Below are 26,189 nucleotides of genomic sequence, written 5' to 3' on the forward strand. Positions count from 1 at the left end.
CAGGGAAGGGTCGGAAAGCTGGAGTCGGTGAGAGTACTGTTCGCAGCATCTCCGCGATGAAAAGAGATGCAGCCTCTTTGGCAATGGTCAGCCACCCCGTAAGAATGATTTGGATGGCTAGGATCGATGGTTCGATCCGAACCAAGCTTGCAGAATGACCCAGATCGTCTGGGTCTCTCCGGACGCGCAACCTGCGTAAATCAGCTTACGCTGATTCTTGGTGGGGCCCATGATTGGTGTCTTCGTGGAAATCCACTCCATCCATTAGTTTTCCCTCGCAAAACCATTCTAGAAGCGACGGTTTTCGATTGGTTTCGGTGTGGCCCACATAACTTTTCGTTGCACCATTCGTCCTCCGTTTAGACGGTTGAAAATCAATCTTCGTTGTTTCTTGAAATTTCATCACCTAGGCTTGGATGAAATGGCTCGTGGGCTCCTGATGGACGGTCCGGATTATACCTTTAGTGTACGATGGTGGCCCACAAAGGAAAACTGCAACCCCTGTTGCGAAACAGAGGCTACGCCGTGGCTCTGTGATGGTCGGTGGACCACTGATTGATGTCAGGTGTAAAATCCACTCCGTCCATTGGCTTCAGGACAAAAAACCGTCCAGACTTGCTTGGTTTTGGATCCCAACCGTGGTGAGCCATGAGATCTTCCTTCTACCGTCCATCTCAAGTTTGAACACAGATTTCTTGTGATCGAGTGCATGGGACCAAAAGGTCACCATTATTGTGGTCTTCCCCACCGTCCGGACACAATGGACGGTCTAGATCATACACATGTATGATGGGTGGGCTTCACTACTGCAAACCGGACAGACAGCGTCCGTCTGCTGTCTTTCGCGTGAGTGGGATCAGGTCAGCGCCCGCTGACCGGGTGCTCTAGATCTAGTGCACCTTAAGTGCACTTGTGCACTGTGCATAAGCATAGCTAGTGGGGTCCACATGTGATGTTTATGAAAAATCCTCACTGTCCATCTGTTTTGTCACCTCTTTTAAGGCGTTGGTAAGAAAATTAAAGCATATCCAGATACTAGGTGGGCCTCAATTCGCTAATTTGGTGTCTAATCTGTTCATTGGGCCAGTTACACAAGGATCCAATGGCTCAAATTTGACATGTATTATTAATTTATGGCCCCCAAGCCATGTATAAAGTTTCGAACCAAACAGATGATGGAAATCCTGTGATCTTGCATTCTGGACATCTTTCAGGCCTCTTGAGCTTCAGTTTCTCGGTTTTCTCAGATCTTTGGCACATAAATCCACCAATCTTAGTCCCCTGGGGTATGTACCTTGCCTTAGTGACTTCAGAGAGTTTAAATCTATGCTTTTAACACCCTGTTTCAGTCCAAGCTCGTAAATACACCTTGTAACACAAACACGATTAAATCGAGCCGTTAAACAGTACCATGTTCGTAAATCCAGGCAATAATTGGGGTCTGATATGCAATATTTGACCCTCAACAGAGTCTCATGACAACCTGCCCAATGACATATGCAATGGTCAACCACATCTCATAACAAACATGTAGATGATGCGTATGGGCATCTATCATGATGCTTATGCAGTCACATACTCATAATCGGTATCAATAACCAGCATCGCCAATCGACCTCGACAATATAGACATTTAACCAACATTGCCTCCAAAGAATAGCCCACATAGAGCCTAACATATAGTGGACCCATGGCCTTACACAAGGGCTAAATATACAACACCATGGGCCTCACTCAAGAGCTTAATATACATCACAATGGGCCTAACATACATCACAATGGGCTCCATCGCCTGGCCCTCAAATGCATCACAACGGGCCTCATCACATAGGCCTCATATACATCACATTGGGCCTTAAACACGGGCTGAATACACATCAAATGGGCTTTAAATACAGGTCGCATATACACTACATTGGGCCTCGACAATCGACCTCGATATCCAGCCTCGACAATCGGAATCAGCCTCGATAATTGACCTAGACAAGCGGCCTCAACAATCGAAATCGGTCTCGATAATCGGAATCAGAATCAGCCTCAATAATCGACCTCGACAATCAAAATCAGCCTCATCAATTGGAATGAGAATCGGCCTCAACAATCGGAATCGATATCGACAATTAGAATTGGCCTCGACAATCGGAATCAGAATCGGCCTCAACAATCGCCCTCGACAATCAGCATCGGAATCAGAATTGGCCTCAACAATTGCCCTCGACAATCGAAATCAGAATCGACCTCAACAATCGATCTCGACAATCGAAATCGGCCACAACAATCAGCCTCAACAATCGAAATCGGTATCGACAATCGGAATCGGCCTCGATAATCAGCCTCGACAATAGGAATCGGTCTCGATAATTGAAATCGGCCTTGATAATCAGCCTCGACAATCGGAATCGGCATCGATAATCGAAATCCGCCTCAACAATCGAAATCAGCCTCGACAATCGAAATCGGTGAGAATAGGCCTAACGAGGCCTAAGGGAATGTCACAATGTGGACATCCAACCATCATTGCCCATCAATGTGAACATTTAACCAACATCGCTCCCAAGTAGTGGCCCACATATAGCCATACATAAAGTGGGCCCATGGCCTCACACAAAGGTCTAATATACATCACAATGGGCCTCATACAAGGGCTACATACACAACAGGTGGGCCTTGCACATGGGCCTCAGATACATCGCATGGGCCACAACCCATGAGCCTAATGCACATCATAATGGGCCTCATTAAATGGGCTACAAAAACATCACAATGGCCACGCCATATAGGCCGAAAATACATCTCATTGGGCCTTACCAAATGGCCGAAAATACATCATAATGGGCCACGTCATATGGGCTGAAAATGCATCTCAATGGGTCACGACCCTTGAGCCTTAGTACATCATAATAGGCTGCAACCCATGGGCCTCAAATACAACAAGGGGACCACATCAATGGGCCGCATATACATCAAGTGGACCGCATTAATGGGCCTCATATACACAACAGGTGGGCCCTGCACATGGCCCTCAAATACATAACATGTGGGCCCTACACATGGGTCTTATATGTATCAAATGGGCCACGTATCTGGGCCTTGAATACATCAAATGGGCCACGCGTCATGGGCCTAATCATATCACAATGGGCCTTGCCCATAGGCCACGAATATATCACAATGGGCCTTGCCCATAGGCCACGAATACATCACAATGGGCCTCAACCCATGGGCCCCGAATACATCATATTGGGCCTTAACAAATGGGTCATAAATACATCATATTGGGCCTCTCAAATACAACAAGTGGGCCGCACTACTTGGGCCACACCATCTACACCGTTCATCTATTTAGAAGTCATTTTAGAGTATTAAAATTAAAAATGAATTATATCAAAAGATCATCTGGACCATAACACAAATAACAATGGAGGTAATGATCAAATGGTCAGTTGGACCACATCACAAATAGTAGTGGAGACAGAGATTTCCACTGTATAAAAATTTCACAAGGGGCCATCATAACATGTATTTTCCATCCAGTCTATTCATAAGGTCACAAGGACCTGAACCAATAGGAAAAATAAATATCATATTGGTCCAGAACTTCTGTGACCCAAAAGAGTGTCAATGGTATACATTTAATCCCACTGTTTTGGCAGTGTGGTCCACTGGATAACTAGATCTATCTCACTCTTTTTCTCATGCAATAAAATTATCTCTCAAAATGGTTAGACGATGTAGATACAACACATGCATCATGGTGGGTCACTGCATGGACGGTGCAGATATAAAACATCAAGGTGGGTCGTACATGGCAAAACAGGTGGACGGCTTGGAGAACACATATATCAGGGCGTTGTCCACACGTCCATAGATTGGACGGTGTGGATATCTCACCAGCATCATGTGGGACCCACGTGTGTGGTCAGCGCACACACATTAGGTGGGGTACATGGCCGAACGGCCTAGATGAACACATACATCACGAGTGGCCCACAGAACTGCTGACGTCTGTACACCAGCTATATGATTGGTGTGGTGACGGACCATCCAATCCACTCACAACAGGTGGGTCCCATGTGGAACCCACCACACATACATGAATATATACATATATATATATATGTATATTATATAATATTACATTATAATCTGATCTAGAGTCCAGCCCTGGACGGGCGGTTTGGATAAAACATATTCATCACGTGGGGCCCTTGGATGAAATGCATATGCTAGAGGTGGGTCCACACGTGTGGGACCCACCGGAAATGAATGGACGATGGGATATAACATATACCTCATGGTGGGATCCACCGTCCACGTGGCTGGACGGTGTGGATGAGCGTACATCATGGTGGTGTCCACACGGACTAAGATGATTTTTGTTGTTTCCCTCCATCCTAGCTGGCCTGAAACAGGCAGTAAGGCGGGCCTCATCCGCTAGACGCCCCAAAAACAATTTGGACAATCCAGATGATTGATCACATCGGGCGGGCCTCACACCTATCATCTTCAACATAAAAAAAAGGAGGGAGAGAGAGATAGAGAAAATGAGAAAAAAAAATCTGTGAAGGGGAGGGACCCCGCCACTATGGGCCCTCCCTATATAATGCACACATCAAGTGGGTCCCAAATCATGTGGACCTTACATCAAAATCAAATGAAATGAACACCCACGGTTAGATCTTAGACTCTTCCTTCCACTAATGCGATCTAAAGCTCCAAGGGGTGCATTTTCAACGGTCGAGATTGGACTTGGATGGTAGAGATGGAAGGTAGGAAGGTGGGCCATACTAGCTTCTTCATGGAAGCTTGGACGGTTGCTCTCATGGTGCTTAGGAGAAATGAGAGAGAGAGAGAGAGATGAGAGAGAGAGAGGTTGTAAGAGAGAGGGATGAGTGAGTGATGGGGTGTGATGGTTGAGTGAGTGATGGGTGTACTTGGTTGTAAGAGAGAGTTGACTTTAGGTGAGAGAGGGATGGGTGTTGGTACTTGACATGATGTGATATGGTACTTGATTGATTGATGTGATTGATGGGACATTTCTCTTGGGTTTTGCAACTCATGGCATTTTCCTCGAACTCAACGTTGGCCCACATCTCCTGACCCGAGTATCAGATCGGTGTGCGAGACGCGGCATCAGAACCGTAGCGACGGTGGAGTCGCAAGGGTACAAGTTTCAAGTCGAGCGGACTCTGATATATGGGACACGACTCAGGATCGCGCGCAAAGGCCGATAACAGATCGCGGGTCACCGAAATTCGACTGGGAGAACCGTGGAAGCCCACGGAACGGTACGGGCTAGGATACGGGTCTCACATCTTAGGTGGTCTGAGTATTTGAACCCAAGGGTTGACAATCCCAAGTGCAGGTCTGTGATGTAATAATAACTCGATGAGATTGAGGTCGTACCCACAAAGACTTATATTTGTGCAATTTCTAGAACACTATGGAACAAGAACCAGAACTAAAACTAATTCATGAAATTTGATTTAAGAAGTAATGATATAATTAAGAAGGAAATCAATAAAGATAAAATATTAGAGCACCAAGGGGCCACTTGTAACTATTCTTTAATGTTTAATTCACTTGATTCAATTATATAATTCAACTGGAATCGAATTCATATCCTATCCAGCCAAATAATAGAGTGGTTAAAACATCAAACACAGATTTAAACTTCAATTGAATTAGTTCCCACATAAAGCATCAAAGTATTGATTGCAAGGAATTCAAAGCATCTATCGTACCCTTAATATACGATAGATCAATTGATTGTACAGATACTTGCAAAATAAAAAAGAAATTATCCTTAACTTTTCTAAGCATCTAATGTGCCCGGAGTTGGCAATGGATCAAAGTAAACTAAAAATAAATCTTCATTCAAACCAATATCAATGAATTGTTCAACAATCAAACCAATTACTTGAATTTAAGTAAACTAAGACATTAAAAACAATTACAAGCTTCACCTCTTAGCCCTATCTAAGATATTTGGCCAATCAAAGACATGATTAAACTAAACTTAAAAAAAAAAAAAACATAAAAATGAAAGATGAACCGAAAGATTGGAGAAGGGGGACTCCATAAAAGATCCACAACTCCTTGCTCTCTCTTCTACCCTAATTCGTGTGTTGGAAGGGTGGATTCACCCTTTTATATATATAAAATTTACACCGACTTGGGACTGATTTCAATTTTACGTACTTTTATTACATATTAGTCACATCGACTGTCACCTTTAGTTGCAACCAAACTTACCTTTGGTCACGCTAATTTTTCACTCAGTTGCAGCCAAAATTTTCAAAATATCTGAAGTCTCTATCTCCCTCAGGTCGTATCATCTCCTTTGGTTGCACCAAACATGGCTTCAGTCGCACTTAAGTGTTGAGCCGAATTTCTTCCAAAAATCATAATTTCTTATTGGACTATTTTGTGCACATTCAGTTGAACCGAACCAACCTCAGGTGGGACCGAACTGTTTGTTATTTCTATTAATGTGCTTTGTAATTTTTTGTCTTTTCTTTCTCTTTTGCATTTTGTTTTCTTAGATCTTTGGCTCTTGAATCTTCATTAATCATCTCCAAATCTTTACTCGGTCATTATTTGAGCATTAAATCTTCTCTTTAATTGTTCTTTTCATCTTAGCTCTCTAAATCACCCCACATAGAAAAAAATACGTAAATAAATCAATTAAACACATCTATGTTTACAAAACTGACGCATAACAAGAGAGAAATACAATATTTAAGGGGGTAGGCTATAACGTCCCGATTCATGTAGCCAATTATACGCACCCAGACATATACATATCTACCTTATGAATAATGCGTTGAAAACCTAAGCATAATGAATCAGAGAGGATGACAGAAGTAATTTCGGGTAGTGTATCAGATAATCAAAGCACGCATTGAAAGCTTAATAAGACCACGTAGAATTATCCTTTACGAGAATATAAGATTTCAGGATATTCCTCATGAGTTTAGAACAATCGAGATTATGGATTGATGGAACCATGTTTACCGAATTTTATGTGGTTTGACTCATACTCAAAGTCCTCGAAAAATCTCAAATGATCCCCATGCCCTGATCAAGCAAAGGATCGAGATTTAACAGGATTATGAATTGATACCGGTAAATCCTCTGTACTGCGTAGGCGAAGGATCCGTGTATCGGGCGCAAACCCACTATAACCACCTATTCATATTACCTCGAAACACAGGAAGGAGGGAATCCTTGGAATCTTGGAAAATGACTCGGATAATAGAAGTACTAAATTTCAGGGGCGAAATTATGTTAAAGGGGGGTAGATTGTAACGCCCCGAACATTTTAATACCCGAATATCAAAAGTTCTCGAGCATTACCATAAGATTCAACTTATTACGTACATGAGTACAGCACCAATCTATCTAACCTAACCTTACCTCAAATCCCAAATGCGAATTAGACCATTGAGAATTATCTCCATACATAAACTAAGCTATCTGACTGTTGATTGTAAGACAAGACCCTCCATCATGTGATTTGACACATGAACCTTTCCGTAAATGAATTGGCAAATAACTCTCCATCCGTAATGATTTAAATGTAAGTTCATTTGTAAGAATTGTTTTGAAAGATACATACAACCCCGTAGAACCCTTATATTTCACAAAACTCTTAAATCAACAACAATTACGAAACTGCCATTAACTCAGACCCCTGAGTTTTAGATCACATGGTTCCCACGACCCATCTAATGTGAAATTTTACCATGCATAGGTATCACAAATTAGCCATACATATCAAATTTCAACCCTTAAATCATTATAGAAGCGACCCAATTGATAAATCAGCCCCTTAACCGTTGATTTTGGGTGTTCATCAAGTGAAGGAAGGTCATGGGAGAATATTTCTCTTTCATCTATGTCTGTATGATCTTATAAATAGGTTGGATGACAAACAGACATCACTGGAGGGCCTAAAAAGGTTTCAGCGGTGGAAATCACAACACCCACTGTTTCACGGAGTATGACCCACTTGATTTTTGGATATGCTTCAAATTTGGACTCAACCCCTTAAATTAAATGGAAAAATGAATAGACGGTGTAGATTTCCCAGAAACATCACAGTGGACCCCACCCTGCTTTGTGCAAGTACACAACAGGTGTTTACCTGCAGTGCACCAGATTGGGAATCCTAGTCAAATCGGGTTTGACCCATAAGAAACGAAAGTTCCTCTTTCATCCATTTTTCCCACCACAGCAAATTCAAACGAACGATCGCTGCGATGTTTCATGGCCCACTAGCATGGCCCAGAAGAAAGATCTAAACCGTCCATTAGAAGTTGACGAGGCTTTCGACTAATACCCTGTAATTTTCAATGGGAGAGGATTAGTGATCGCCCTCACTTTGTTGGACGTCTGGGCCATCATCGCGAGATCAACTCAGTGTGGCACACCGATCTTAGATCATAAACATCTCCTCCTAAGCCAAGATCTCACAACAAAACTAATGGAAGGAGTGGATTCCTTAGACATTGGAGGATGTGAACCCCACCGTTAACGTAAAAAATCAGCTCGTCCGCAGCAATATGTAAGGAGTAGGAAAACCCTGAACGACCAGGATAGCTCAGCACGTTGGATGGCTCACCTGCAGATCAGGGTATTGATCCAAACTGTCCAAATCCCTACAAAGGGGATTCTGACCACTTCGAAGAAGTTGGATCCGAAGGATCGGACGGTTGATCACTTCGATCTTGATCAAATGTAGGATGCCCTTCACTTCTTTCGCCGCGCAAGAAACCGAGCTGCGTAAAATAGACTTGCGAAAGGCTTTACAGGAAGAGTCTGGAAGACTCACTACACCCCAAAAAAAGACACTCTTGTCCAGTGTTTGAAGTAAGTAACGCAAGAAGAAAGGAAAGAAGAGAGAGAGAGAGAGAGGAGGAAGATCAGGATACTGCAGGGCTCGAGTCCGACCAGAGTAAATCTGGTCGTCACCGGCAACAAAGAAGGAGATCAGGCTCATAACAGGTTTAAGCCAATCTTCCCTTCGAATTTTCAGATTCTTACTTTCTTTTCTTTAACAATAGTAGTTGAAATTCTCCACCATAACAGATAGGTCTGATTCAGAATAAACCATACTACAACCAAAAATTCAATTTAAATTAAGTAAGTCTATCATTAACATAAGCTAGAACTTAGCCTAATCTAAGTAATGTGCAAAATATCCAAATTAGGATAAGGTTAGACTGCGAGGTGTTCCTAGCATCAAACACTGGTGATAGATAAATAGGTAACAACATAAGGCGAGGATTTTATCCTTTAAGCTTATATTAATTTAAGTTATTATATTTATCTTGCCTTTTGCATGCCTTCATAGTACTGTGAATTCTCCCTGCAATTATATGGTTTATCATCAATTATTTGCCCTTTAAAGTTATAGTATGATATTGATTATAAGTGATCTTTATGAATTTATGTGGGGCGATGGATACAAGCCTTGCCATTGCCTTTATCTATTTATTGAGTTGGCCCTTGCCACTCTTCTCTTTATTCAGTTGGTCATTACTATTATTCTCTTTATTGAGTTGGTCATTGCCACTGCCCTTTGTTGAGTTAACTATTGTTACTCTCCTCTTTGTTATGTTGGTCATTGCCACTTTTAGCTATGTTGAGTTGACCATTGTTACTCTTCTCTTTATTATATTGGCATTGTGTTATTTATCTTTAAGACTTGGGCATGTGTCTTGATATTCCGGAACTTTCATGATTCAAATTACATTCTCTATAAGTGCAAGTGATGTGTTAAGAGGTGTCACAAGTAGTGATTCAATTATCTTATCATGGACGTAATGTGCTCTGGGTAGAGACCCTCTTGGTCATCACATAATTCTATGGGTTTTTGGTAGTGGTGCACAAATCAATATGTGTAATTCTCAAATGCAGTGTCACATCACTTCCGGGATTGTATGTCCAAATAGTCGCTCCATGAACAAATCGTGTCATGTAATTCATCTGACTCATATCTTATGTGCCTTGAGGTGTTCACGTAAATCCACGGTAGCATCGAACATGCTGATTAATCTTCGTAGTGTGAGAATTCAGGGCAATCCGAGTTTTATATGAATCGTATTCCACATTTTAATGGTCACTATGTATAATGATCCTTATACACTTTGCTAGGCATACATCTCATGTGGGTTATTTGCACATGCTGATACCCTCGTATTAGTGGAGTACGAGACGTATCAGAACCTTTACATTACTTTTATGAATATCTTGAATCATTGTTAATCTTAAAGGATAACTATCACTATGAGTAGGGTGTTGACCCTCTCCAACTGTACAGATGATGCAGGTGATGTACAAATTAAAGACCTAGAGGACAAACTCCCTATGGAAGATTATGCTGAAAGAATAAGAAGATAATTTTATGATTTAGTTTTATACTTCCGCTGCGAACTTGATAAATATAATAAGCTCTCATTGAGAGGGCATTTAATTATTCTTTTACTCTAATAAAATAATAAATATAGTCGATTTTATTCTCGTGAATGTTACCTTCATGAATGTATGTAGATGTGATCCAAATGAATAATAATAATAATAATAAGGTGCGATTTTTAAAACATCCAATTTATACATTATTAATACTCGATTTTTTTGGGCACAAATACAAACTCTGGCCATAAAAATTCGGGATGTTAAATGGGACTTCCAACCTAAGGGTCTAAGTTGCCCCACCTATTTATGCTTTAGGGATTTTCAACACAGAGGACTTGATCGCCCTACCTATTTTCTGGCGTTTCATAACTATTTCAATGATACATGATTTTAATATTGCATGAATCAAATATTTCTATAAATCTTTAATAACCATTTTTTTTCGATTAATCCATAATGCTTGATATACATAATTTATCAAACTAAAAAAAAAAAATTCAATCAATGTAAATTGTCCATACATGATTAAAGTTCTACGTTAAAAAATAACCATACAATGTATTTTATTATATCTTGAGTAAAGTGCTACGTAAAAAAAAATTAAACATGCAACATGATTTATTAGATCTTGATTAAAGTTCTACGTGTTATGGGGAAAAATGGACCGACCTATAAAGGCGGGTCAGGTCAAGACCTGACACGTCTCGATGGCTAAAAGAGGCAAGTCCGTACAAAACCGACCTAGATCAGAGAAAGCAATGGGGACCCAACTACGGTGCATGGTCATTTCCGGTAGTTCCCAACTCCCCGAAGCCCAAAACCATCTATCCTTCCAATTTTTGTTGGAGGTCAGGATGTTCGTAACCATACCTCTGTCGGTCCCCCTCCAAGAAGAGAAGTAGTACCAGCTATCATGGAGAGGGCTGGACTTCACTTGGTAAGTGGAGGAATTCACTTACTGTAAGGTCGGGCTATTCAAGCTCAGACTAAAGGACATAGCAGTCGACCAATGTCCTCCACGCATTGGGAATCAACTGCCCTGGAGCCAACTCTAGATGAGCAAGCACCTGCTTTACTATCTTTTGCAGAGGGAGCATCAGGCCGCACTGAAAGGTGACCTAATAGATGGCTACTTCTCCCTTAGGGAAGCTCACCTGGTGAGGGAGCTTGGAGTACCACAGAGTCGGGTATGTGGTATCCCGACCTAATCCTCACTAAGTTGGCCTCCTGGAGGATGGATTCCATGGGACCTCTCTCTACGTCCTCACCCTCCTCGTCCAAAGATCCAACTAATCCTTACTCTTCGGGCAGGTCATCCTTTGTCTTAGCCGGCCGTTCTGCTAAAGACCTCTCAAGCACCCGCGACGCTTGCGACACCCAGAATTCAATGTCGCTCATCATCATCAATGGCGATGGCGAATTCAACATGGGACAGAGATCACTCGCCCCACTATTAGCGTCGGAGGCACCCTCTCGAGAACTTGGTGTTTCCGGCATGGTAGATATCCCAAAACTGCCAAAAATTGATAAAAAGGACAAAAGGAAAGGAGGGAGTGAGATGAAGAGTAGAGCTCATCGGAGGAGGAATGCTGTCAATAGGTTCAACATAAGTGGATCGCCAAAGATCCACCGGAAATCGCTTCTACTCACAGGAAGCAGGATTGAAACGAAGGGGAAGATAAGAAAATGAAGTCGGCTTGTTGCATTAGGGTTTCCTTATATAGAGAAGCCACGTGGACATGCATTTAATGCCCCCATTAATGAGCTGTCGTACAAGGCTCCCTCGACTACCCTGTTTCGACACGTGGTGCATCCACGCTCGTCGCCCGACTCCACTATCAAGGAACAGGCACGCGTCACCTCGCCATTGATCCAGCAACAAAATGGCCGCCTGACAGGTCATGTGGCCTCAAGCCACGACATGCCACCTCAACTATGTCGTACCATGATTGCTAATACGCCTTGATTCTCACACTTGCCGCCTTACTCAGCATTAATGACAGAACGGTCCGACCTAACTGCATCTAACCTACTTTCCAGTTCTGTTCTACTAACTTGAAAGTAGGGGGCTTAATGTTATGGGGAAAAATGGACCAACGTATAGACGTAGGTCAGGTCAAGACCTGGCACGTCCCATGGCTAAAAGAGGCAAGGAACCAGACGCTTACTAAGGAGAAGGTCGGGAAGACTAAAGTTGTCCCAAAGGTCGGTACGACTAAGGTCGTCCCGAAGGTAGGCATGAGTAAGGATGTCCCAAAGGTAGGCACAAGCAAGAACGGATTCTCCAGGGAAACAACGAAGAAGCTAAAGGCTACAGGAACTGGAGATCACAAGAACATCACAAGGACCTTTGGTCGGTTTAATCAACAGATGATGCCGACCTTCTTATAGCTCGGTTGGTATTGTGATTTCTTTCAGCCGACCTTAATCGAAGCTCAAACAATTACGCCTCGGTCTCTAGACAACGACCAACCTAATATGAAGGAAGACCTATCCAATCTTTCCTTCAGCGATCGCAGAAACTAACTCGCGATCAGTTCAAGATTTCAAGAGCCCCGCCGGGGATTTTGGGAGATTTCCTATATGTTAGGAATTCTTATCCAACTACAATATGTACCTACTAAATACGGAGGATCCCTTTACGATACGATCTCCCCTCTATTATAAATGGTGAAAGGTACATGTACATCATCTCTACCCTTATACAATTTCTACAAAGACCCAAATTCCTAACTTTGGCATTGGAGGGTCCCCTACATTAGCCAAGGTCTTCCTTGTTTTTCCTCTGTGCAAGTACTCAAGGGTCCGAAAAGGGTTAACCAGAAAATAGCATTAACACTACATAAAAAAGATAAACATACAACGTGCTTTATTAGATTTTGATTAAAGTTCTACATAAAAAAGGTAAACATGCAACGTGATTTATTAGGTTTAAGAATCTATAAAATTATATATAAACCTGAGATTTTGTAATAATTTTAACAAAACAAAATCTAAATGCAAAAAATGAATTTTTAAGGTAGAATTAATAATAAGACAATATTAAAGTTAAATTGATGCATACTATAAAATAACGACAGCCGAGGTAATAAAAAAAAATTAAGCATTTTAAGAAGCATGGTATGTAATTACGGAAAATTAACAATCAAACAAAAAAACGACTAAGATGGCAAAAATTAATTATATGTACAAATGAATATATATATATATATATATATATATATATATATATATATATATATATATATATATATATATATATATATATATATGTATATGTACAAAATTTAAATAAAAGCAAGGCCTTCCAATTTCGCTACAACACTCCCAAAACATCACGATGAAAGTGCAAGCCGATCTGGGCCCCACCGTGATGCTTTTCGAACATCTAACCCATCAGTCAGATGCACCATTCCATCGTGGTCCTAGGTCTCAAAAATCAAGTCAATCCATGACTTTTGTGGGCCACACCACATACAAAAGTGGGGAGGGGCCGTGCACCATTAAAACATTCATAATCAGTTTTTTGGGCCCACAGAGATGTGGTTTGCAAATCGAGCCCATCCATTATGTGTGTCCCACTTGCATGAGGGTTCAGACCAAGTTTCAGCAGCATTAAAAACTCAGGTGGGCCCCACCAAGTGCTTTTATATGTTTTAACGATGTTTCACATGATTTTAGATGGTATGGCCCACCTGAGTTCCATATACGGCTGATTTTTGGGATATCCCATAATTTAGAGGGTACCCATCAAATGCATGGTGTTGATGGTCGACACGCATCACGGTAGGGCCCACACAACTCAACCTCATGGGAGCTAATCGTGAGGTCGAGCGCATAGTACCTTTTCCCATATATATATATATATATATATATATATATATATACTGTGAGAATGAATGCTCACCTGCGAACTAGTTCGCACGGACTACTTACGAACTTTTTTGAGAACTCATCATATCTGATGATTCTTGAAAATTTGAACAGTCCACATGAAGCAAAACCTCATGAAACCCCTTGGTACCAATTTTTACTTTGAACTAAAACTTTGGTGGGCCATAAAAATTCAAACAGTTTCTTCCCTTGATTTGAATTTCTCTTTACTATGGCCCACTAGAATCTTAGATCAGGGTGAAAATTCACCCCCTAAGGTTTCATGGGATTCCGCATCTTATGGACCATTCGGATTCGATACCCATGACACGTGTGGAAAGGTGCGCACGTGCGTAGGTGCGTAGGAGAGCATACCTCTCTCTCTCTCTCTCTCTCTCTCTCTCTCTCTCTCTCTCTCTCTCTCTCTCTCTCTCTATATATATATATATATATATATATATATATATATATATATATATATATATATATATATATATAGGGAAAAGGTACTATGCGCTCGACCTCACGATAAGCTCCCGTGAGGTCGAGCTGTGTGGGCCCCACCGTGATGTGTGTCGACCATTAATACCATGCATTTGATGGGTCCCCTCTAAATTATGGGATATCCCAAAAATCAGCCGTATACGGAACTCAGGTGGGCCATACCATCTAAAATCATGTGAAGACACTGTTAAAACATATAAAAGCACTTGGTGGGGCCCACCTGAGTTTTTAATGCTGCTGAAACTTGGTCTGAACCCTCATCTAAGTAGGACACACATAATGGATGGGCTAGATTTGCAAACCACATCTCGGTGGGCCCAAAAAATGATTATGAATGTTTTAATGGTGCACGGCCCCTCCCCACTTCTGTATGTGGTGTGGCCCACACAAGTCACGAATTGACTTGATTTTTGAGACCTAGGCCCACGATGGAATGGTGCATCTGACTAATGGGGTAGATGTTCGAAACGCATCATGGTGGGGCCCACACAGCTCGACCTCATGGGACGGACTCGTGAGGTCGAGCGCATAGTACCTTTTCCCATATATATATATATATATATATATATATATATATATATATATATATATATATATATATATAACTTTTTCATAAACATCAAGTGAGAGAAATCACCTAATATATGTATATATTTATTTATTTTTCCTTTCTTTTCTCTCTCTTCCTTTTTCCTCCTTTTTCTCTCTCCACCTCCCTTTTACCTCTTCTCACATCAACAATAACATGGAATTACCCTCTCTCTTCACCATTCTCACACTCTCTCTCTTCACCTCATACCCTACCACGCCACATAACTCCCTCTCATACATTATTTATAATACGTTATTTATAGTGATTCATTTCACTACTTATTACACACGTGAGGGAAGAGGCAACGGTTGTTGCCCCCGTTTCCATATCTTTTGGTCACATTTTTCTTTTGTTTTTTTTTTTTTTTTTTCAATGTGAGCTATTTAGTGCACACGTGCACCATGCATCTCATGTACGCCGCATGCATGTGCCACATGTGTGCATGCCACACTTGTGATAAGTGTGTGTGCATGCAGCATGTGTGCGAGGTGTGCGTGCATGTGATTGTTGTACATAATGTAAAATTTGTGACGCATGCATGATGGGATGGTGTAGGTGGATAGATAAATAGATATATGGTTAGAAGGACAAATATGTGTATGGTTAGGTGGACTTTTGTGTGATCAATGACAATACTTCAAATGTACATGTAGATTGGTGAGATGGATGGGTAGGATGGGTTAGATGAAATTGTGATGAATGGTGGTTGCCAGTAGAAGTAACGTGAACCCCTTTGGTATGGACCTTACATTGGGTATGTGGTCAGGTAGATAGGTAGGATTGTAGATGGCCACGTGACCAATATGTTGAACGGTTAGTTTAGATGGATGATAAGTGTTCTGATGATTTTTTAGCATATGAACGGTTAGATGAGTGTTTCTTTGGATGGATGGTCAGATGCATGGTTGGATTTAGATATGTTCAAATCAATGGTTGAGATTGGATAGGTTAATCATGTAGATCAACGATTAAATTGGATTTGTTTGGTATGTCAATCAATGATTAAAATTAGATGGTCAAGATTAATTCAGGTTATTACATATAGACACGTGGGAAATACCCCCACGTACAACGTTTCTTAGGTAAAACTCAATTTTTCGCCGTGAGGGCATCGTACTCAAGCGACGAAATCGAGGCATTACCAGAGTTGATGTCAATGCACCAGACCATCATAGTGTTAACACCCTCAGTATCCAAGTCTCCGTACTCAGGTGCTAGGTTTTGGGGCGTTACATTGGTTTTGAGGCACGAAAACACGTGACAAAGTTGTACATGCATGTGAGACCTAAGCTGCACAATGGCCTATCCCATGGTGTAGGTATATCATCATCACATACGATGGTTGTAAGTGAACTTCACATACCACTATTTCTTTCCTTGCCAACACGTCAATATACATGACATCTTGTTCATTAAAAAGGTGGAGCCACACTATAACAATCAGTGCGATAGTCCAATATGCTCATTGAACAGAACGCAATGTGAAAATCGATAGGCACATTGGTGTGGCCCACCCAATTAGCAGATGGGCCTGATTTTCATATGAGGCAAAAGTCGTGGTATGTCCCACTTGTTGCGTCCCACTTGTTGCATAGATCAGGTATTCTACACATTTGATATGTTGGTGAAAAAAAAATATTTGAAAGGATATGAGTTCATATATGTGATACTTCTCACTGTATACAACGGAATGCAAATTTCTCAAATTTTAGCTATCTTTTAGTGTGTGGATTCTTAATGAGAATCAGTTGAAGTTTTGATCATCGAGTGGATTGTGATCCACCTGATGATTAGATGTTTTCAAGATCTATCAACATTGCTCATCGTGCTGTTCGACTATATGAATATCTTGTTTAAAAAATTGATTCACATAATCGAGGGGGGAGGGGGCATAAATGACCAATGTTACAATGTGTGTAATTGTTAATTAGATCTATTTATTTTTATGGTGAGGCATTTACATGTTGAAGATCACCTTATGAGGAGTGGGTAGCTACTATTGAATGCACACTCACCTCTTTGCTAAGTTGAACTTGCTCGCGTGCACTAGGCTTTGACAATTTTGCATTGGGTTGGTTTCAAATATCAATCTGAACAATACATCCTATATTGAATCAGTGGGCCTACCTTTGTAGTCCATCTAATACTTGGTTTAACAAGAAACGACCCAAAACTTTATCAAGATGGTCTCAACCCAAGCACTCATCTTAAATGAACTTCTCGTAAGTCATTTGAAGATTTTGTAAGGATTGTCATTTTAAGTTTTATCGAGTGTGAATACCCCAATATAAGATATAAACACTTTATAAGTTATCCAAATATGGTTAAATGTTTACTTTTAAACATTTTATGCTTAAAGCCAAATATGACAAAATATAAACATCAAAAAGAGTTTCATGTTCACGACTTAAAATTTTATAGGGATCCTAACGACCCCTTAGCTATAGTGGGACAATTTAATTTGAGTTAATATATACCATACGTACAACTCCTATATACCCTCACAATGTAGTTGATTAAGTTTTCAAGCCATTGATTTGAAAGCTACTTCATCCAATTAAAGTAAATTTTAAGAGAGTGGACAATAAAAAATGGCACCAAACAAACTTTTCAATTACATAGAACGTGACATCCATTTCTTAATTGTTGGCCGGTTGATTAGGATTTTTCTTTTCTTTTTTTCTTTTTTAAGGGTGGGTGGTTAGGATCATTAAATCAAGTTTTCTATTTGGAGGATACATGATGAGGGTTAGGCTGCACACCTGGCACCGACTCACTACCAGAGTGTGATATGTGGGCCCTACCATGATGTCTGTATTTTATTCATGTGTTTCATCGATTTTTTAAGGTCATTTTAGGGCTTGAGACAAAAAACAAGGTAAATCCAAATCTCCAATAGAGAAAATTTAGTGCTTTTCAAAAAACTTCTTGGTCCACAAAACTTTGGGATGGGCTAGATATTTGTTTTTTCCCATTCATCCATGTCTATATGACCTAATTATCAGGTTGATGAAAAATAAGCAACACAGGGCCTTACTAAGTTTTTCATCCTGAGCATTCAATCACCACTAATTTCCAATGTAGTCCACCTGAGATTTGTATCTACCTTAGTTTTGGGCTCATGCTGTAAAATGAGCTGGCAAAATGGATTGATTGCATGGATAAAACACATATTATGGTGGGCCATAGAGCACTGTCTAGTAGCCTGTTTGCTACGGGCAATGTCCATGTATAAGTTCATCTTATACAAACGTGGCATACACCAATAACCATAATCCATCCAAGCAGGGGCTTTATGGGGGCCACTGTCATGTATAGGTTTAATCCACGTTGTCCATCCATTTTTACATATCATTTCAGGTATAAGCCCAAAAAATGAAGTAGATCTTCAGCTCAAGTGGACACCCAACATTGAAACCTTCCTAGGGGACATCTTGATGTTTATTTGGCATCCAACATGTTCAGAAGGTCATATAGACATGGATGAAGGGCAAACACAAATATCAGCTTAATCCAAAACTTCTACAACTCCTAGGAAGTTTTTAATAGTGGGTGTTCAGTCCCCACTGTGTGTTCAGATCTGCCTCAAATCCAAGTTAACATCTTAAATTGACCTGAAAAAATGGACAAACATAATGGTAAAACCCATACATCACGGCAGGCTCCACATAGCTCTGATGAATCATCGCTCAGTTGGGAATGTATGCAATCTAATTGGAATGCGATGCGTACTAAGATAGGCAGGCCCCTGCTTTAGTTCTGCAGTGAATCATCCTCCTAACATGTAGCACTGATGTACTGATATCCAGACCATTCAAATGGTGGGGACCATCGGGATGGAGAATATCTGTAGAATCACACTGATCAAGAAATCTAATAGTCTAATTAATGGCTACCGAATGAATGATTATGAATAAGGCGATGAAAAGTTCGAAGTAGTAAAAATTTAGAGGGTTAATATTATCTTTTCGGTCTAAATTTTACTGCACGCTCCACCCACAGTTGGTCAGAGAAGCGGATTAGCTGCTGTACCGCTCGCCAGCTAATATGTACGTGGCGCATGCAAAGGGTCCCGGCATTCCTCAAGCTGCATATCAACATGGAAAGAAGATCAAAGTCCTGTGGACCCTATCATGTGTATTTATTATATCTTCAGAGTCCATTCGTTTAGTAAGATCATTTTAGAGCATGTGACTAAAAACGAGTCATATCCAAATTTCAAGTGGACCACATGGCAAATAGCAGTGGGACAATGATTCTTACTGTTAAAACATTAGTAGGGTCGAATGTTAATATTTTTTCTCCATCCAATCTACTCATAAGGTCACATCAACATGGATGAAGAGAAAAAACAAATATCAGATTGATTCAAAACTTACGTGACCTAAAAGAAGGTTTCAATGGTAATTCTTCAATCCCTCGGTGCTTTATGTAGTGTGGTCCACTACATTTTCGAATATATTTTATTTTTTGGTCAATTCTTATAACAATTTGAAAAAATAAACAGACAATTGGAATATAACACGTACCTCGTGGTGAGGCCCACATAACTTAGTGACGTCAACACACCAGCGAGGTGACTGATGTGGGGTACCCCAGCCAATCTGGGCCAGAGATTTTGACAGCCTAGCGTACAACCATGCCACGTGTACGGTTAAAGAATATACGCTATTTTTCAAAATGTTCCCAAGGGGGCCGATTAGGTGAGGCCCTAATCGAGGGCCCACCTTGACGTATGTGTTGTATATATCCACTCCGTTCATCAGTTTTTCCGACTCTCACAAAATGAAATACGTACAAATCTCAAGTGGACCACATATTAAGAATTGAATGCCCACCGTTAAATACATCATGGGGCACGAAAGTTTCGGATCAAGTGGATATTTGTGTTCTCCGATGTGACCTTATCAACTGTTTGGATGGCAAATAATCATTACGATGGGTTTAGAAAATTTTAAGGGTAAGCATTTAATGACTACTTTTTCCTGTGGTGGGGTCCAATTGAGGTTCAAATCTGCTTCATATTTGAGATTTTATACTAAAATGAGCTTGAAAAACTGATGGACGGTGCGGATATACAACGTATACAAGAAGGTGGGCTCCGTAGTCAGGGCCTTTCCAATTAATCCGTTACCCGGGCCTCACGCAATCAGCTATCGTGCGTAGTTGATTACGAGTTTAGCCCGGAAGAGTACAGATGAGCAAAAGTCGACGCGCGTAAGAAACGGAGAAGGAGAGAGGAGGTTAGGCGAGAGAAAGGACGAAAAAGGGTGAACGGAAGAAGGGAAAGGAAGGACAGATGTTGCAGCAGCAGCGGCCGACGAGACGAAGGTGCGAAGGCATGGCCATGGGTGCTATCATCCTCGATCTGCGTCCCGGCCTTGGAATCGGACCGTTCACTCTTGGTGGGTCCCACCCCCTCTCCTATCTCTGTTCCAAAATTCCCAGATATCTGTTTTTTTTTTTTTTTTTTCCTTCTCCCCTTGTTTCTCCCTTAGAATCATCTTATGTTTTATTTCTGTGTAAAATTAGGTTAGGGTGCGTTTGGCCGCAGCAAACATCATGAAGTATTTCATGATATTTCATGATTAATCATTCTAATTTGGTGCGAAATAGTATGAAATATTATGATATTTGGTGCAACCAAACGCGCCCTTGAAAAAACAGACAGATTTGGAATTTCAATGGCTCCATGATTGCTTAATATTCCAGCTTCAGCTGACATATTGGATAGTGTTTATTTGTGTTTTTTGGTTATTTGTTGATCCATTGTTCAAAGTATCCCTGATATTATTGAAATATCCCCAATATTATTTGTATCTCCAACTCGGTGATGCTGATAACACCGGCAGCGACACCGATAATATTGGTAGTATCAGAAATTCCAGGTATCGGTGATGTATCTGTAAGTATAATCAATGTGTGGATATCACCAATATTTTCAACTGCTTAAATTCCATGTGTCACTTGTATTGCCAATATATTGATATCACCAATGTATCGCCAATATTTTCGACTGTGTAAATTTCATGTGTCGCTTTTATTGCCAGTGTATCAGCGATATTTAGATAATATTGCCAAAAATCTTTTTATTAAAAAAAATTCCATTAAAATTATTTTTCAAGGGCGCATGGTTGTATGCAGTGTTCAATTTTGTCGATGATAATATCGCGATATTATCATTATCGCAACATGGGTGATATCGAGCCCACAATTGCTTGTTTCCTTTCCAGTTGTCGATGATTTCTCGGCAAAATGTCATGCGTTGTCGATATTCTGAAATATTGATGGATGTTTGGATGGAAGGATGGATGGTTGGATGGATAGATGGGATGGTTGGACTGATTTATTATGACAACACATGCTTTTCGGCCCCCATTAAATGAAAACTTATTATGCATGCATTCTTTTTACAGTTTTTTGATTCCTACATATGCAAGTATGTGTATTTTAGCATCTCTTGAAGTTCCACTGAAAAATTCCACCATTTTCCCCATGTTTTCCCAATGTTTCCCCTCATTTCCAATTATCGGTGATATTATCGGCGATATCGATATTGTTACCATATCTCCAACCAGTGAAACTTGTTGTGATACTGATACTTCGAACACGGTAGATCAAAATGTTGACTTGCCTCGGACTTTGTTTGGGTTTTGCAATTATGGGATGCTAAAGCATCCAACAATCAACAATTCAATATTTTTACATCACAAGTTTGGTCTTTGTCTATTTGGATTGGAGTCTTCTTTTCTACCATGGAAATGAAATCATTTTCCTTGGATCTGATGTTTTCCACTGTTTGTGAAACCAAGGTCAGCTGTGGAAATTGATTTCTATTTCCACAGTTCCCATCAAAACAAGGCAATTTCCATTTCCTAAAAAAAAAGTAGACGGAGATTTCTGTGTTTTTTGAGTTGGAGCTCACTTTTCGCCTTTGACCTTTCCACATTTTCATTGATTCTTTTCCACAGTTTCCTCATATGTGACATTTTCCTTTCCAATTATAAAATTTGGATTCAATCAATCCAAACAGGCCGCCTTGGGTTAGTTGTCTATTAGGATTATAATGATGGAGAGATTTTGAAATATGTTGTGGGTAACTATCGAAATTAATGGTTTATTGGGCTTCCTTGTGTGTTATTTTGCTTTTTCCCCGGCATTTGTTTTATATATCCCTCTCTGATTTCTCTACTCGATCGAAGGTGGATAGTTTATGCAAATTTCTGCATGGAATATCAAATGGTTCTCGCTAATTGTTCTAAGAGCTTGCTATATAGCCCCAACCTTGTAAGGATAGAGGTCATCTAGGGTTTCTATTGCAGAAGGGCGTGATAGAATGTAATGGAATTGCATGGGATGGACTCTAGAGGTGTTTGATTTCATGAATTGTTTTGTCCATTTTCTCTCTCTATGTATTTTCCCACCCAAATTCTTGCCACTACTAAATGGAGAACTGAGTTCAAATGTATTCTTGATAGAGACATTTGCTACCTGTTTATCTATAAGGGTTGGTCTTTTGCTAAGTAGCCTTGAAGTTGGATTCACCAGTGCGTCCATTTCATGTCTTCTCTATTTCTTGCAAAGGGTGTACAATTCCAAGTCTCATGTTTGTTGGTAAGTGATAATTAGAGCTGGGCACAAGACAGCTCGACTCGTCCGACTCGTTTAGACCCTACTTCACCCAAACCGAGTGCGTGAGTCGACCCAAACCGAGTGGGTGAGTCAATCCGAACTGAATAGACTTCGTCTAATCCGAACTCAAACCGAGTCGAGTTCGGGTCACCCAGCAAATTGACTTGACTCAACCCGAAATCCAACTCGATACTGACTCGACTCGATCCAAAACCCGACTCGTACATAAAAAAAAAAAAACAAAACTCAGATTTGACGTTTCATATCTGAAATGTCGTGTAGTTGATGGAGAGGCTGCAATTCCAGCAAGTGCACCTAGGTTCTGAGCTGTGATTTCAGGCCCGACCCAACTCGGTGCTGAATCGACCCAACTCAGTACTTGTGACTGGGTCGGACTCGGTTTGGGTTAGTCCAAGCCAGATCCGAACTTGGTACTGAGTTGGGTTGAGTTCGCGTCAGGTCTATTTCAAAACTTGGTCAAGTTGGGTCAGCCCTAACTCTGTCACACTCGACTCAATGCCCAACTCTAGTGATAATGCCATTGCTACCGTACATTCCATGATAAATGTGAAGTAAACATCTCGATTAAGGAAGCCTTGGTGGGGTCTCAATGCATGGCTCGGTAGTAGATGCACTACGTTTCATCACCAAGTCATGGGTTTGAGTGCCCATGTGGGGTGCGTGAGTGGGTTATGTGTGTGGGTGGGTGCGTGTGTGAAAAAGAAAAAAAGAAAAAAAGAAGCCTTGGTGAAGTGCGGAATTATCATCATGTTAGCTTGTCAAATATGATAAGAGATGAATAAATTTTTAGTAGGCCAATCCTAATTTTTGAACAAAATCCCCGTTCATTACCCTCTAATTTTAACCAGATTCTCTCTCTTTTTATGATAAATAATCATGCCTCCTTAACAATACAAATCCTCTCTCTCTCTCTCTCTCTCTCTCTCTCTCTCTCTCTCTCTCTCTCTAGTAGGGATCTTGCACCTTTAAAAGCAAGAATTGGGAAACAAATAACTTAAACTAGCCTTTTTTGTTTAGGATGAAAATCATGGAATACTATGAAAAAGAAAACGAATTCCCTGATGTGACGGTTTCCTTTGTTTGAGAAATCAAAAAAAGAGAAGGAAATCAATTTCCTTTTCATAGGTTTTCCTTTTAAAAAAGGGCTAAATGTCGATTTACATAGTTATGAGAGACGGGTCTCATTGTTTGACCATGGACCTTCAACATTTCCATGAAAAATAACACTCATAACCAAACAACGGAATTAGTGTTGGATTCTGCAGTTCCATTTCTTGAGGATTCTGTAGTGTCTTCCTTTTCCATATTTTGGATTCTCTCTATCCAAACAGACCCAAGTGTTTTTGGTTTAAAGTCAATTGTTTCCCTTCCAAGAAAATGACGATGCAGAAAACTCTATATTCCCTACTAACAAACAAAGAAAGAGAAGGCTTCAAGCTCTGCTCATCAACCTTCTCCCTTCTCTCCCAAGCATAATGGAATGGCATTATGTATACTGCATTTCTAAAATTACATTCATAATTAAATACATACATATGCATACACACACATTTAAATAAACAAATTGAAGCTAGCATACTCTTCCAAGTACTGGTTTCTTCAGGCTGGTGATATCCTATGAATTGATATGAAAGGTTCTCAAGCATACTGATCATTATAAAGATCGACATCGATCACATGCGACCATTGTTTGTATTGAGGTTAGAAGTGCAGAAGGGGATACAGGACATCGTTGTGAAGATTAGCGTCCAATCACAACAAAGCAGGTTGATCAGGCAGCCATTGGGACATAAACATGATCGAGACGTACATGGCTACTCTTGTGTCACTACTCTTGTGACACAAGTGGATGGAAACAGTGATTTCTTTTGAGATTTCATCTTCTAACTGTTTGTTGCCTCAGGTGTATCAATCAGATCAATACCATGAAGAGAGAGAATCAACAAGAATAATAAGTTTTAGGGAAGTTTGCGGTGGCTAAATTTTAATATATGGAGGAACTGTTAAAGTGTGATGCGAGACAAAGAAGTGACTTAAATAGAAGATATTAGTGTCATTAGGGACCATGATAGAAGCAGATTAGCAGGGGGTGAAACGTCTAACCAGCAGAATATTGTGTCTATCATTTGAAGGGAAGGACTTAAGAGTTGAAAATTTGTCTCCTTCATTGGAAGAGAGGAGAAAAGAAAAGGAAGCACAGAATCGGGAGTTAAAACAAGAGCAAGAACAAGTGGAGGTAGAGAATATGAAACAACGTATTACGTAATGGTAACGGTGGCCATAGCAGCCACCATTGTTACCTTTATCTGCCCTGTAATGTTGAAAAAAAAAAATAAAATCTGAAAAACCTATATATGTCCTGTAACAAACCAATATGGAGCCGTTAACGATGGTTACAGTTTAATTTTTTTTTTCCATAACGACTGTTACAGCCGTTATGACCCCGTAATGTGTAATGGTTGACACCGTTACCTTTACATAATGGCCTCTACGGCCCCGTAACAGCTGTTACGGCACACCATGATATGAAATTGGCAGTTAACTATGACAAAAGGAGGATGATGTTGAAAGTGGAGACATGAAAGAAGGAGATCAACGTTGAAGAAATGACACTGTGCTAAATGAAGAGGCACAGCTAGAGGGAAGGCGCCAAAAATGATCTATCCCAATATAGTAGGAAACCAAGTTGGAGAAGATGGGCAGTGGTATTCTGGATGTATGGGACAAAAGCAATTGTTGGTGGAAATTTTTCTGTCAAGAGGTGAGCATCAGGGGGAATCTTGGTAATATGAAATTGTGATCTAATCATGGCAGAAGAGGAGTGGTTGGACTTGGTCCTGGTAAAATTATCAAAGGTGGATGAACAATTCAGAATTTCAGATGGGTTATGACATTAATGAATGGATCCATTGAGAAAAAGGCTCCTGATACATTGTAGGCAGATCAAATGACTAGAAGTTAATAGAATTTTCCTTGGGTTTTAGGAGGGGATTTCATTGGCAGAAGAGGAATGGTTGGACTTGGTCTCGGGAAAACTGTCAAAGGTGGATGAACAATTCAGAATTTCAGATGGGTTATGACAGTAATGAATGGACCCATTGATAAAAAGGATCCTCATACATTGTAGGCAGATCAAATGACTTTG

The 26,189-nt window shown here is 40.4% G+C and overlaps 1 protein-coding gene across 4 annotated transcripts in view; it reads left to right on the forward strand.

The window, feature by feature from the left end:
- Positions 1-20,522: 20,522 nt before the first annotated feature.
- The window catches only part of LOC131252795 (PHAF1 protein At3g51130), a 46,226-nt gene continuing 40,559 nt past the window's right edge, over positions 20,523-26,189 (forward strand). For 2 of the 4 annotated variants that reach the window (XR_009174692.1, XR_009174691.1), the window contains exon 1: positions 20,525-20,796. Coding sequence is in view for 2 of the 4 variants with exons in the window: in XM_058253519.1 (XP_058109502.1) it covers positions 20,691-20,796 (106 nt within the window). In the remaining 2 variants the exon portion in view is untranslated. Of the gene's footprint in view, positions 20,797-26,189 lie in introns of all 4 variants that reach the window. The other 2 variants (XM_058253519.1, XM_058253500.1) reach the window with 2 other exon arrangements.

Source organism: Magnolia sinica, chromosome 1 (assembly GCF_029962835.1).
Source record: "Magnolia sinica isolate HGM2019 chromosome 1, MsV1, whole genome shotgun sequence".
NCBI classification, from domain to species: domain Eukaryota; kingdom Viridiplantae; phylum Streptophyta; class Magnoliopsida; order Magnoliales; family Magnoliaceae; genus Magnolia; species Magnolia sinica.